Raw genomic sequence first — 15247 nt, 5'->3', positions numbered from 1 at the left:
ACAAACGCGAGATATTTAAATCCTTTTGTAACTTGATATGGACAACCGTGTACAAGATGTGAAGTGGAAAGATAAATGTTTTCATAAGTTTTTACAAACAAAAAAATCAGAAACTTGTGTTTTCTTGGGGGGGATATTTTAACCCCATTTTGCAGTATTTACAGCCCCGAGTCTTTTGCGGTATATCCCCGGCTTTGCAAATCTCGAGGCAAAAACAAAAGTCCATTCTCCTGTACGAAATAGCATTTTAACCATGTTTTCATTATAGGAACGGTGACGTGCAGAACTTTCCACCAGGAATAGTAATTTACAAGTACGTCAAAGAGTTGCTTTTTGGTCTCATCTGAGCATCTCCTTCCACATGTTTGCTACATGTCTAGCACAACATGCCAAGCTAGTTTAATTGTAAAAATATTTTAAAAACCAAGCAAATAATTTTTCGAAAGGTCCAGTAAATAAATCAAAGTATTTTTAGTAATGTTGGATTGCAAACAAACCAGTTGGATTGACATATTGTTGAATATGACTGCATTGAAGTTTCTCCTTATAGTGTGTCTCAATTTACACGTGGGTGAAAAATAATGATAATTCAAAATGAAGAAAATAGGCTTTAAATTAAATACTTTTGTGGATGTCTTAACAGTTTTATAGCAAAACCCAGAGTATCATAACATTGCAAATGTTAGCATCGGTAGAAGATTCAAAGTTTACATTGAATTTATTAACTTACACACATTTACATGATTATTGTCAAAGGAAACAATTTATATTATTCACAATTCTTCTAAAATATAGAATCATCCCGTTAAGTTGAAAAAAAGTGAAATATTAGTGCAGAATTCCATAGTTGGTCCATTCATATCCATAAATGCAAAAAAAAAAAAAAAAAGCTGGCAAAACATCTAGCACTCGTTGCTCATAAACGGACACACCACGCACACTTGTGCAATGTCGTCATATTCGTATGTCCTCTTTAGAAACGTGTCGGTGAGTCTCAGTCCAGAAATACTCTGAAACAAATGAAAGACAACATGAGATGATTAAAAAAGCAAAAAAAAAAAAAAAAAAAAAAAACAAACAAAAACAATCGGGATTATAATGTTGCTTCAGGAAGTTTGGATCGTACCTGCAGTCCCTGCTCAGAGGAGAAGACGGTGAGCGGCAGCGAGAGGGAGGCGCTGGGGGTGAGTTTCCCCAGCTGCCGTCCTGATATTCCACACCAGTGGATCGACCTCATGTTGCACATCTCCATCACCAAGTCCATGGTTCTTTCACTACAACAAGGGAGGACGTCAGCTAAGGCTTTTGGGTCGTAACAGGTTGAGAAAAAGTATTTGTCCGCTCAAGAATTTCTTTGTTGAAAATGTACTTAAGTGTGACAAAAAAGCAACAAAAAATATATATATATATATAAATCAAAGTTGGGTAGTAACTAGTTACATTTACTTAATTACATTTAGTAATTTTTTTGAGGAAATAAATACTTTTAGGAGTATTTTTACTGCGCTGTACTTTTTACTTTTACTTTACTTGAATAATCTTATTTGCAATCTTGCTTAAAATTTCCAGATCTTCTACCCACTGTGAGTAGCTTCAATGAACAAGCTTGTTATATATATATATATATATATATATATATATATATATATATATATATATATATATATATATATATAACAAGCTTGTTCATTGAAGCTACTCACAACACACAAAATAGCCACACCTATAGCCACACCTACAGTTTTTGAATAATGTTTAATAAGTTCTACCGGTATAAGATTTGGAAAATAGTTTCTTTTGCCTGATTTTATTTTGTAATTTTGTTATTTATTTTAATTATTTTCATTTTGGCCTTTAAGATACAAAAATTTCTTCATAACTTTATATTTTGGTCCACCTGATGGGAGTGACTTAAAGATCAAATCACCCTTGGGGGACAAAAACTCTTTCACTACATTAGATAAGTTATTATGAGGGTTATGGAAGATCTTATGCACCTGCAGTTGGTGATTTTACAGACGATGTCAAAGGGTTCTTCAAGGTTCACAGTGTCAGGGATCACCTCCAAAGACAGCCTGATGTCTCCGTATCCAGGAGCCTGGAAGACACACAAACAGGAGTAAAACAGAACGCAATAACAGAGTACAATATATGGGCGAGATGGGAACCATAAAGGGGGACAGTCTGGTACCATTCTCTGGAGCTGACTGGTCTGCAGCCTCCCTCTCTCCCCCAGGTTAGTCTTCCACACGATGTCCAGCTTCCCTATCACGGTCACGCCCTTGATGACGCCGGCCTTCTCCGCATACTCCGGCTTCGGTTTCAGGCAGTACAGGTACTGCCGCGTGTCCATTGGCTGCAGGTAGGACATTTTGCCAAACGTGGACTCTCTGCCGGGCGATAAATCCGTTAGTGAGCATTTAAGATACTTCTGCTGTTTTTATTTTGGCTTTTGTACTCAGGAGAAAAAGAGCTAGTGTTTTTACCCTTCGTCCCCAGACGCGACAGAGTTGAGCTCTGTAACGTTGTACATCATGGAGGGTTCTAGAGATACTTTCTCCATGAACATCGGAGAGGTGGTGATGTTCTGGATCTGGGCTTCCAAAAACACTTCATCTGTCTATAACAGAGAAGGTTTGGAAAGTTTACACTGATATTTCTCTGTAGCCATAAAGTGACATATTGTTCTAGGTGAACTGAGCAAAACATTAGCTACGTAAGGTTAGTTTTAGCATTAACTCACTATCTCAAAGGATAAGTTCCCATTTTTCAATACCACTAAAAAAATTACTTGAATTTCAGAAGCTACAAGAAATATTTTGAGGCCAAATGTCCCATCTTTGTTTTTTTGTAAAGCTTTGACCAGCTAGCATTAACATTAGCTTATTTTGATTCATCTCCAGGAATTATAAGATTTAAGCACATCAATATTTACTTTAGAAACATAGAACTTGTCGGTAGCTATGGAAAAACGATTTTATTAATAACTAGAAACAAAGGAAAAACATATTACAGAGCAGCTACTTTAAAGTTTTTAGCTTCCAGTAACAGCAGTTAGCGCAGCTAGTATTGCTGAAACGATTCCTCGAATGATTCGAGGAAAATTTACCTGACTCGAAGCGTTAATTTATGTTTTCTTATGTAGCGCACCGTGTTCCGACCGGAACATTATTTGCGTTGCACGAAGCTCTGACTTCCGCCTCGGAGTTGTTGACGAAAGCTAAGTGTTAGCGGCATAACGTCCAATTTTCAAGTTTGGCCCGTGGGGGTTTTTATTGGTTGATGATAACACCCGGGTTTTCATCGTTTTTGGGAGACCAATAAACATCCTTAAAATGACTGGCGCGATGCCTGGAGTACGGCAGCTTTTCTCCTCCGGGAGCTGCTGGTTCAATGCGAAAGGCGGGAAGAGCGCTGCGGGAATATTTATACAGGTGAGCGGATGGACTGAACACGGCGGGTGACTGAGTAAGTCGATGGTTAAAGTTTAAGTGTAACTTTACGGACGAACCGCACAATAAATTTCATATTATCCCGGTCTGAACAAACGGGTGGCGGTACATGGCTGTAGATGAGTTTCTGAGTAGATGAGTTTCTGAGTGTGACGAACGAAGGTGCCGTCACACCTTCGTACCGGGCGAGCGTATTGCTCCACGTTCGCCCAGTACGTTCGTCTACTGGTCGTCCTTCCCCCCGGACTTAGTTCGTCTGTGAGAGTTCATCTATTAAACTGACTGAAGAGGAGTACGTAAACCAAAAGCTGGAGAATAGACATTTTTTCTAAGTTTATTTGTGAGCCTGCCTCTTTATTATTGAATTGAATATAATTTCAGATCTTTGTATTATTTCAGGTTAACTTAGAAAGTGAGCTGTTATTGTTACTGGTTAATTTTCTAAACTACAGAAAAGTAACTGTTAGGGAAGCTCAAATATGAAAAATTGGACTGATGTTGATCCGATAGAAACACTGGTGTGCCAGATTTCGCAATATTTTATTTAATAAATATTTTCATCAGATTACTCAATTAATCGTAAGAATAATCGACAGATTACTCGATTACTAAAATATTTGTTTACAAAAGCCCTAGCATTACTAAGACTGCAATCGCCACGTCTTATCGCCATGGGTTGTTAATCCTTCCCTCAACTCTTAGATTTCTTAATGACTACCAACATTTCCAACATTTGAAAGTTGAGATGGAAGAATAATAACAAGAAGGAAAAAAATCTAATTTGCTGTGCTACATTTAGCCTTCCTGTTACCTGCTGAATGTCATGGTGTCTTGCGCAATAAGTTCTTGCATCTCTTTGGTTCCTCTAAACTCAGTTTTAAGAACTTTTAAGTCTTTTTCATATTGTTAACACGGCTGACTGCTCTGAAAATGGGTCACTTCCAGTCGACAACATATTTATCTGTGCATCTCTAGCACATGTTATAGTAATTTTCCTCCTGCCTTTATTAGACACGATTGGTTAAGACCTATTTTATGAGGTAAAGGGTATAACCCTCAATAACAAGACAAAGCAGGGTTTTTTAAGTTTACCTGGGTTGTTTACTGGGAACAAAAAAAAAGCAAGCAATTGTAATCTTCCGAAAATTGCTTTTACTGTGCAAGAAGCAAATCCAGAAAAAATGTATGCTATTCCGCAATATAAAAGCTTAATTTTGTAATATACTATGTATTCTTGTGTAGTATGAACTTCATTTGCGCATAAATTTCATGATCTTTGCTCCTGACAACTTTGGGTAGAAAATAATCAAGAAAAGCTTTCTTTGATATGTGATTTTGCAATAACACACTGCAAACAAATGTGAATCTATCCTTTGAGCTGTTCTTCAGGTGATGTGAGGGTCACTCAGGAAATATTTATAAACCTGACCCAGTGACCAAACAGAAACATGTATCATATTCTATCATATTTGCTCAGTGTACCTTTTTTTTTTTTTAAACAACATGTTAGTAACAAGTGCTGAGCTGCATGAAAAGGAGAGGCTGCACAGTGATGGTGACCACTCGGTAAGCAGGTTACGGCTCCCAAAGCATCAAATATTTGGCCATTTTTTGTTTGCCAGCGCAATATTCCAATTTTCTTTTTCTTTTTACTTATTTAATGCAAAGTAAAACAACATAAACTGCAATAATGAGGTTGCATACAAGAAGATTAAAACTCACCGTTGGCCCCACAGAATGTTTCAGGAAATTGATGACCAACCACTTCTGTAAATCTGGACTGAGTTAATTGCAATATATTTAGATTGAGTTTTTGTTTTTTTTTAATTCTCATATATTTTCTGTTTCTATAGATGTAAAATAATATTTTGTTTTATATTATTTTGGTATCCAACCCAGACGCTGTTTTAAAAGCACACACAGGTACAGTTTAAAGCTCTGGTCAGCAGAAAAATTGTCCTTTTTAGCTGTTTGAAGAATGTTTATCAATAGATTTTCTTACTTGGTGACTTGTTCGCTTGTGTCTATATAAAGTAAAAATACTTCTGTTCTATAAATACATTTATCTTTCAGGTAACAGAACTAGAAATTGATCTCAGAAAGTCAAAGATTCCCTCATATGCTATTTTCTTCTCTCTAAATGCTTAACCAGACCCGACAAATACTAAAAGCAAGAAGAAAAAAAATTTCAAGCTTTTTTCAGACCGCATTGGAGGCCCGTAGCAACAAAAATTGATCCGCTATCTCTTGCTTATCTGGTAATCTGAATTTAAGTTATTATTGCTAAAAGATGAACAATTTATGCCCCAGACTAATGGCTGATTTCTGAACTGCATTTTTATTGTGCTTTTATTTCTCTAGAGGAGCTATAACTAGCAGGATTCATATTATGTTTTTTAAGCTCAAGCAGACACTGATTACTTACTTACTTGTTTTAGGAGTAGCAATTGCTGTAAGACTGGGTTTTACGATTGTAACGGGAGCACAGAATGTCCTGAAGCAAAAAAAAAAATATATCATAAAAATTAAAAAATTACTTTTATTGAACTACATTTAAAAAAAAAATACGAGGATTTCTTTCTCAAAACGCTGCTTCTAAAGGGTTGTGATTTTTATGGCGCTAAAGTTGATGCTTTGGGAACAGCAGAACTGTGTCCAGTTGTCACTTTGTGTGTGCAACCTCTACCGTACACAATGAAATTCAATTAGGAAAAAGCAGAGATTAGTTCATGCCTGCAATTCAAAACAGAGGATCTGACTGTGAACCATTTCGAATTAATTCATTATTTAAAAAAAAAAAAAAAAATTAAATCAGAGTCTGCTGCATGCAGAGCCATTCTGAAGAAACCTCACGGTTTACGGGAAAGAATCAAAACATGTTACATAATTCATATTTGCTTTGTGGACATACTGAAATCATTAGCATGAAGAATAATCAAAAATATATATATTTTTTCAGTGATTTGATATGTAATCAACCCATAAACAATCCAACACCACAAACTTCAGCTTTTAACTCCAACCCCTGTGCAGAGTAAGTGCAAGAAAGCATGAGCATCCACAGAAAGGGTAACAGGAAAAACAATGGGTGTAGACTTTTTAAAAAAATTATTATTATTATTAACAATGTGGAGAGTTGGCATCAACACTGATTTCAAATATTAGCCTCCATTCTTTTATTTTGCACCTTTCTGTGGGCTCGGAAAGACAACGGTCCTGCAGGACCGGTAAGGATTAAGAGAAGCTAATGTTCAGCCATGAGAACAGAAGAAGGAATTACCACAGAACTGAGGTCACTCTAATGGAGAAAATAAAAATACAAGACATAATGAATGAGGTTACATGCAAAAAGTTGGTGACAATGAATATATGCAGTTGAATATATATATTTAAAAAAAAAGCTACTAAAATGGGGAAAAGGAAAAAAAAAACAAAACAGGCCTCTACTTAAAAAAATCCCGGTTTGACATCTCCAAGGGTTTTTAAGTAGAGCTAATCCAAAGCTAACCGCTTCTAGTAGAAGCTGGAAATATGTTCCGAACTAATGCATGAAATATGGCAGAAAGCATGGTAAGTAACAGAGATGGTGAGTGTCACTCACCTCTGCGTTGTAGAACTTTGTCTTCACGTCCAGCGGCTTCAAAACCTGATTGAAAATAGATTGGAAACTAAACACTGACGCTTTATCACACTGCGCTTCCATTTGGGTGGAGAAAAACAAAACAAAACAACAACAAAAAAGGATGTTCAGTGAGAAAAACAATCAAACTGAGTCCGACTCATTGTTGAGACTTAAGGAAATTACACTACAAAGAAGAGAGCAAGACTGCAGCTCATTCCCAAAGTGAGGGCAGATGACTGCTAGCGCGGGAGGGGGTTACAGGGGTGGGTACGGGTAATTGCATTTGCACTGCTGTAGGTCTGTGGCATTTCTCGAGTCTCCTCCAAGGCCGCACATGATCTCACCGCTGCCAGCTAACGAGAACGTTCAAATATATCTCACCTGGAATTTGAAGAACTTCCGAAAATAGAGTTTCTCCCCGAACTGAGAGGTGTAGCTGACCGCACACACTAAGCTGTGGGTAGGAAGAGAAGCAAGTTTCAAAGTTGGCACGGTTTATCCCGGAAAGCACCAGAGAGGCACCAATCTGATCAGTCCAAACATTGAATACAAATTCTGGATCGTGTATCGGTGACAGGTCTAGGCATGCTGGACGATAAATTATCTCAGTAATTATTGCGATGAACAATAATATTGCTGTTTTAAGAGCATTTTCAAATTCATCCTCTCAAAGACCAACAAACTTTAGTTTTGCATAGAACAATTTAAGCTGGAACTGGAAGCTATTTTAAATATCCAAGATGAAGCACAACAAGCAAAAACAATAAATAAAATGAAAATAAAAACCACACACAACCTTAAAATAGATTGTGATACCTCTGTAAACAACACTGGCCTTCAATTAATTAATTGATTCATTTTGACAGGCTTAGACAAATCTATACAATCTAATTCTATGCTTTGTGCTTTGAGCGACGCAAAGCTTTATCATTATATTTAGAATTCCTAATTGCGCCATTTGAAACAAGGTTTGTTGGAGTTTATTTTTTACATGTTTGACCAAAGTACTCAGCCTATTTATGTTCACTTATGTCTGTGTTTAAAAAAGAAGAAGAAACATTTCAAGTCAATTCAGGTTTAGTACTGCTACTAAACCTCAGATATCGGCATCAGAAGTGAAAAAAGTGGATCAGTGCATCCCTAGAAACTACATTTTAGAAGACACAAACACTGTTAAAGGTGTCATATCCTCCGATCTGGTTAAGACAAATGTAACATGTGGAGTTTAGTGAAACAGACTCACATGTGTGTTCCAATTTCTTTAACTTCATGGTGAATGACGTCGTCAATGCAGCACTCAGGTTTGAGCTCAGCTACTGCCGAGTTCGACGCGGACAGGTTGAGCCTCTGTGAGCTCGTCTGCAGGTCGGCCTGTTGTGAACAACGCAACGCGTCACGAAAACGCAAAAAGCAACGATTAAAGGCTTCAGGGATCGTGTAGAAGAGTTCCAGTACCTTCACAAGAATGTCTTTTACCACCTGGTTGCTGTCGTTATGCACGCTGATGTAACTGGAGAAGGTCTCGCCAAGGAAAATATTCCTAAGGCATACAAAGATGGGAACGGGTTGAACGAATTTGCGTTCCAATCAAAAGCACCGCAAGAAAACCTTTTATTACCCAAAGTTCTGTGGTAAAGTAAGCATTTCTCCCAGCATTAATGTCTCTGCTCCTTTGATGGTGGAAGGGTCTTCTCTCATGAGTTGAGCGAACAAATCCCCTGTGAGGACACAACCGAGTTTAAAAGGGCCGACGTCCAGCCAGAGCTACATGAAAACAGGAGAACTAAAGCAAAAAGTGACTATATAGGGGTGGAATAATCATGGTATACTGGCGCACATCAGTAAACCGTGATTATACTGGTTTTCTTTATTATCATTTGCCTACTGGGTACTTCAAGTAATAATTACCTGACCAGTTAGTGGCACTCAGAGCATTTAAATTTAATTTGTTGATGGTTAGTTGAGTCTTAAATCCAGCTAAGCTAACATATCTTGTTTTAATATGTCAGAACATTGATTTACACTCTAAATCCCAGTAAACATGCACTATACTAACCAGTATGGGTCAAATGCAACAAACAAACTTCAAGGGCGTAACACAACATCATATCCCACAAATCATTTTGATTTCTTAATACTTAGACCTTTGGTATATGCAATATTTTAATATGCTGTCATACATGATAAGACAGCAGCTTCAGTTTTATCAAAGAAAAACTTTGTTGGTGTAGATGGTATATTGACTCTAAGCTCAGCGTTACATATTGTGGAAATTATGCAGAAGACATTAAAAACTAGATCCAACTGTGCATCCTCCAACTTTGTATGGAAGATTTATGAAGGCTTTTAAAAAAATCAACTAGCGTGACATTTTAAATGTTTCCATTCTATTTTTATTTATTAATCAAGAGGTGAGGAAAAATAGAACGAGAGAGAATTTGTGTTTTTTTAAAGCCACATAATATGTTGAGCTTGTTCATCAAAGTATATCCAATTTTCTTAATTGTTAATAATTATTAACATTATTAAGCAAATGTTGCATCTTAAACACCTGAAATCACCAACAACACTAAATATAAAAATCGAGAAATCAGTTATGAAACGGACTCGTTCTTCAGAATGTTCTGCAGAGCCACAGAAAAATAGTCTTTTTCAATTAAATATCTATTACTGTAATTAAGTTGTATATCTATTGTTATATTATCCACAAGATCATCCCCAAATCGGTCTAAATCTACAGGTATTCCAAGTAAAAACGTATAAACAAATGGAAAGCTTGGTAGTGTTGGTGTGAAATGCCACCAGCCTCTCTTTAGCCAGTTGAACATACACTTTCACTTCACTGCTTCTTATAAAAATAGAGAAGTTACCTAGAAATGTCAATAAGATTTATGGTTTCTGCGGTGTTCAGTTACCAGTGTGCCACGGAAAGCTGCACTTCACTCAAAGGAAGAAAAAAAAATGCTCTGAGGCGGATAACAGTCAAACATTTTGACCCCACGCCGAGAAACTGCGGAGGTGATTGATTTATTAGAGATTCGGTTACATCTAAATAACTTCTTACATAAGTTTTAGAGGTTTATGTTTTTACTTTGAAGGTTTTCCTCATATTTGAACTTTGGTCTCCCGTACTGCTGCTCCAAAACAAAAACAGGTTGATGTAGAAGTGATCCTCTCAAAGGACTAAAAAGTCACAATATTCTACCCATTCAACTCTGGTATAAGAAATTTTAATTTCAGGATGAGACATGCAATGTGCAAGCTTTTATTGAAACTAATGGGGTGAGTTTTAAATTGTACATTTAATTTTCGATGTGGCTATTTTTTTGAAAAATCCCTTAGATACATCACAAATGACAAAAATGTGAATCTATGAGTAGATTCCCAGAATTTTTATGTGTAGCAAAGATCGCTTTGATGTAACATTATGATTTTGTGTACTAAAACAATAAATTCTCTAATTAATTTTGAATATGGGGTTATTGCATATGCTTTTGTGTCTCATGTTTAAAGCATAAAATGTTTAAATTGTGCCTTGCGAAGCCAGTCGGCATTTGTAATTAATCAGATTTGTCTATTATGTATTACTTCAACACTAAACTAGCACAAAATTAATATAATCAACAAAAAAAGATGACTATTTTGTCCATTTTCCAATGATTAACTTTATTGAAATGACTTGGATTGATCTGAACTGAACGTGGAGCAAACTGGACCCGTTTATCTTGTATCTAGTACAGTGAGAAGCCATTTGTTGGGAAATTGTGCCAATAGATAACTTAAAATATACTGTTGAATAATACGGATTCCAACATTTACCAAAATGGTCCTTAATCGAATTTTTAAAAAAATTATTATTATTGGCAGCCTTCCATGGTTTTCACTTTGCATGAAGGCGAACAATTCTTCAAAATTCTGGATGTGTTTGGTGAAGAGATCATCTTAAACAACAATAACAACAAAACAGGAAAACTAAATCCTACTCCAGTTGGTTATTGTGGACTCACCCGGCAGGTCTCGATCTTCACATGTCACTGGTAAGTTTGTGAAGAGCGTCGGTTTTGTTAGCCGCATCACTGTAAAGTAAAGCGGTCTGGGTTATTGACGGGACACATTCTGGTTATTGTTGATCCTTCATAAAAAATTTAGACAGACAGCTTCTCACATTGTGACATGTTCACTTATGCATATAACAACATAAAAAAAAACTACACAGAGGCTTGTCAGACTGCAAAAACCTCGACACAAAGGCAACTAATTACTTGTAATAAGCCCATATTATGCCGGGGAAATACAATGGATTTTATGTCAAATTAGCCTGAAGAAAAATGAGTAAATTAATGGAAGGAACATGAACTCCGTCTACTTGAGAAGGACAGATCTTTGTTCTTATAGGTTGCACAAATTCAATGCTTAACCAAAAATCTCATAAAGACCCTCAAACTTGATGGGAGAGTGAAAAAAATCTTGGTCTTGCAGAAATGGAAAACTTTCACCTACTTGGATGTAGATGGAGTATTCGGTAATGATCTATTTTCATTTGTTAATAATTGGATATGTTTGGAGGAAAAGAGAAACTGTTAGATCTAGACACGCATAAAACAGCAAAAATACCTCGGGGATAATGGCGTATATGTCAACCTGACTACACCTTCTGTTATTCTGTTAAGTCTTGTGATAATTTACAATAATTAACCCTCAACCATCTGTGAACATCTGAAATAACTTTGCACCACACCGCTATAGATCTGGTTTCTTACACGGACATACAAAGAGACGCAGTTTGTGTCTCACTGACTGTTACAAGTCAAATGAGGAACCAATAAGCTCTTCTGAGCTAATATTTTCAAGCTAACTGATTCACAAGCAAAGCTATGCAGACGCTATTTTGACAAATTCATGAGTTCGGCATCCCGCCATGACGGGTAGGCTTATTAGCTCATGCACAGTTACAGAAAACCTCACTTTATATTAAACAATTTAAAGATTGCTAACAGCGCTACTAGCACTTGAAAGCAGAAACAACTCCCTGATAAGATGTAAATAATTATTTTTCACAACTGAACCTGTTCCGTAAAGATATTATGTGTGTTCTAGAACTGTAATTACCTTTTAAAGCGAGTAAATGTTCTTGTTTTGCCTGATTTACATCCATTTTCGCAGAAAAAAAAATAGTTTTGCTCTATGCTAACAGGCTAACAGGTTGTTTATCTGCTAGCTGCCGAACTTTGACACCGCAGGAAGTGAAACTCTTCTTCGTCCTCGTCTCATGATGGAACATTGCCTCAAGCAGGCCAGAATGTGAACTACGAAAACACAGCAGCCTACTGTATTTTATTTCACCGCTTTAGTATGCCGCAATTGACTTTCTCAAAACCATAACTATACGGCTGTTGAACCACCTGTATATTTAGTATATTATTAACTTTTTTAAACCAGGCAAGGTTGTTTACATTTCTGTGGTGTTACACAAATCTGTCTACATGTATATTTTCCAGTAAAAAAAAAAGTAAAGCAAAGTATGCTTTCTTTCACTGCAGTTGAAATAAAGTACCTCGCAGAAAACACGAGTTACAGCAATTTTTTTTTGTCTTTGAGATTAATAAAGTATTTTTATATTCTGAAAGAATTATTTTTGAATTGGTCCATATGTTTCTCGTCAGAACTCGACGGAAAACATCTACTACTACTACTATTAATAATAATAATAATAATTTGCATATTTTTGCGTCACACTGAAGCATATCCACGGTTAGAATTTCATTTCACTGCTTATATTTCAAAGAAAAAATGCCAGCTTCACTGAGTGCTGCTCTCCATTGACATCTACTGGCTTGTAGTTGCAACACAACAGGCCACCTACAACAATTTTCAGTATTCATCCATTTTCAGCATACATTTCGGAAATATTGACAGCTAACTGGAGGTAAAACGGTGCCCTCCCTGACGGACAGAGTCATATAAATGTGGGATGAGCCCTATCTTTATTCTCCAGAGAGCAGCTAGGGGAAAAATGTGTAACACACACAATGAAATTCGGACATTGTGTGTGTTTCTGGGTTTTGTTTGTCCCCAAATCCTTCCTGTGTTTATTTTGTTCTCTTCTCTGGTTTACGGAGGGTTTTTTTATAGCTCGGTTCAGTTGACTTCCTGGCTCTGTAGAGTCTTTGTTTATTGTTTATACAATCATTATCATAACTCGCTTACACGGGCCTGTCTGCACACGGTTGAAGGTGTATGAAGCCAGGGTAACATTTAAAGGCTGGTAAAGGATGAATATTTCTGAAGCCATTATCATCGTAATGCACTTAGACAAAACTCAAGTGGAAAGTGGAAACGTTCTTTCACAACAGCGATTCAAGTTCTAACTTCAGTCAGTATTTGGTCAAGCATACAGTCAGTAGAATAAAAACGATACCAAATCTCATTTTACTTTATAATGACTGAGCAGATACATAAAGGCCACAATGGAGTCATTTTACTGGGAGTGCCACAAGATATGTAAATAGCAGGGTGATTATAATTTGTGGGTGTGAAACAACTATATAACCATTTTATGTTTCTAACATGTGTGCGGTTAACAGTGGGTGTATCACACATCATAGAGCAGAACGGTGACTGGAGCACTCAGCGACATGTTGTGTATGATCTGCTTGGAGCAGATGTTCTCATCCTCTTCATCCTCCACGAAGACGGACAGAAAGCGCTCGGGCTCCCAGGGCGCTTCCTGAGTCTGCGAGGCCAGCACGCGCACGCAGCTCACGTCCTTCCTGAAGCGAAACGTTTTAGTTCCCAGAAGCGCAGACGGAAGGCTCCGCTCTTCATCGCCGCCACCGCTCTGCGCAGTAATGAAGGCGTCGATCTCCCGAGCCTCCTCCATGATGAAAACACGCACGTTCCTTTTGCTGTAGTTGCTCATCTGGCAGGCAGAGCTCGTGTTCCCCATGTCGGTCGGCGCGATATAACAGGAAGAACTGAAGTGGAGGTCGGGAGGCTGTAATTTTGAGATCAGTGAGACATGAAAATATTTTTTTTGTTTCTGTTCACTAGATTTAATTATGTTAAATACTGCGCCATACAGTTGGCTTTTTTTATACGAACCACGCATGTGCGTGGCTCACTGTGCAAGACATGTTCACGCGTGTTTAATGTTTAATTTAATCACATTTTTGGTCATCTAGAAGTAAAATTGCCTTTATTTTTATAGTATTTATCCTGAACATAAAAATTTCTATTGTTTAAAAATATAGATGCGACCCCCCCCCACACACACACACATATATATATATACAAGATTATTACAATAAATATAATATAAATTATAATAATAAAGACAAAGTAAAAATCTTGTACATAATTTTCCTTCCACACCACAATTATCTGTAGCTTTGTGTTGGTCTGTCACATTAAAAGCAAAAAACAAAACTGCATTTAAGTCTTTTTTTTGTTACAAGACAAGAAATAAAAGACATTCACAGGATAAATATGTATTTGCTTATTTTTTATTTTGCAAAGAACAGTTGTCTAGTTTTAAAATAGAATTGTGTATTCCTGACCCTGAGCAGAGCAGAATTTAATGTTAACATTGGTCATCATCTGTCAGTATTTAAGCTGAACAGAGGTTAATGACACCAGTTGTATATTTGCACGTTCTGTTAATAGCTATGAAACAAACCTACTTGTTCACAAAGCGAATATTTGAAGCTAAGAACTCTTACCTGCTGTTTGAGTGAAGGTAGCAAAGACTAATGTGCAGTATTTGTCTTCCTCACCAGAGCCATTGGAGCGATATGGGGACAGTCTGATAACATGCAAAAAGCATCACGGGGTCACATACTGCGTCTGTTTTAGGAGGCTAAAAGCCAAACCTTTCACATCTCAGACAGGGTTTAAAATTAGGCTTTTTATCAAAAGTGAATGGAAGGATGGTATGATTTAGTCAAAATGTACGGTAGGGTAGGATAAGACCATCTTGTGGTCTGAACTTTTTATTTGCATAGAAAGCCCAGTTTTAACAGCGGTGAGCATTTTTGGAGAAAAACAAATTATTTGACGTCTTGGAAGAAACACACCGTATAGTGCCAAAAATCCATCTCAGTTTGAGGCACAAGACTGAAAATAGTAAGTAGGAGAAAACAACAACCAGAGGCCCTGCCGAGGTTGATTCTAAGCT

General features: G+C 36.9%; 1 protein-coding gene across 2 annotated transcripts; it reads right to left on the bottom strand.

The window, feature by feature from the left end:
• Positions 1-595: 595 nt before the first annotated feature.
• On the bottom strand, positions 596-12327 carry trappc13 (trafficking protein particle complex 13). Of its 2 annotated transcripts, XM_023338040.1 has the most exons (13): positions 12184-12327; positions 11082-11150; positions 8693-8792; positions 8530-8614; positions 8318-8445; positions 7456-7528; positions 7054-7098; positions 6733-6750; positions 2487-2620; positions 2192-2390; positions 1998-2098; positions 1127-1274; positions 596-1010 (listed from the first exon to the last, which is right to left on the bottom strand). In XM_023338040.1, exons 1-13 carry the CDS (start codon positions 12227-12229, stop codon positions 903-905), a joined length of 1254 nt encoding a protein of 417 aa, XP_023193808.1. In that variant the 5' UTR covers positions 12230-12327; the 3' UTR covers positions 596-902. The 2 variants fall into 2 exon arrangements, with proteins under 2 accessions (XP_023193808.1, XP_023193809.1); XM_023338041.1 differs by lacking the exon at positions 6733-6750.
• Between the last annotated feature and the right edge of the window lie 2920 nt (positions 12328-15247).

The sequence above is a fragment of the Xiphophorus maculatus genome, chromosome 8 (assembly GCF_002775205.1).
Source record: "Xiphophorus maculatus strain JP 163 A chromosome 8, X_maculatus-5.0-male, whole genome shotgun sequence".
Lineage (NCBI taxonomy): Eukaryota > Metazoa > Chordata > Actinopteri > Cyprinodontiformes > Poeciliidae > Xiphophorus > Xiphophorus maculatus.
The sequence above is the reverse complement of the archived record's forward strand: the minus strand, read 5'-3'. Positions and strand labels throughout refer to the sequence as shown.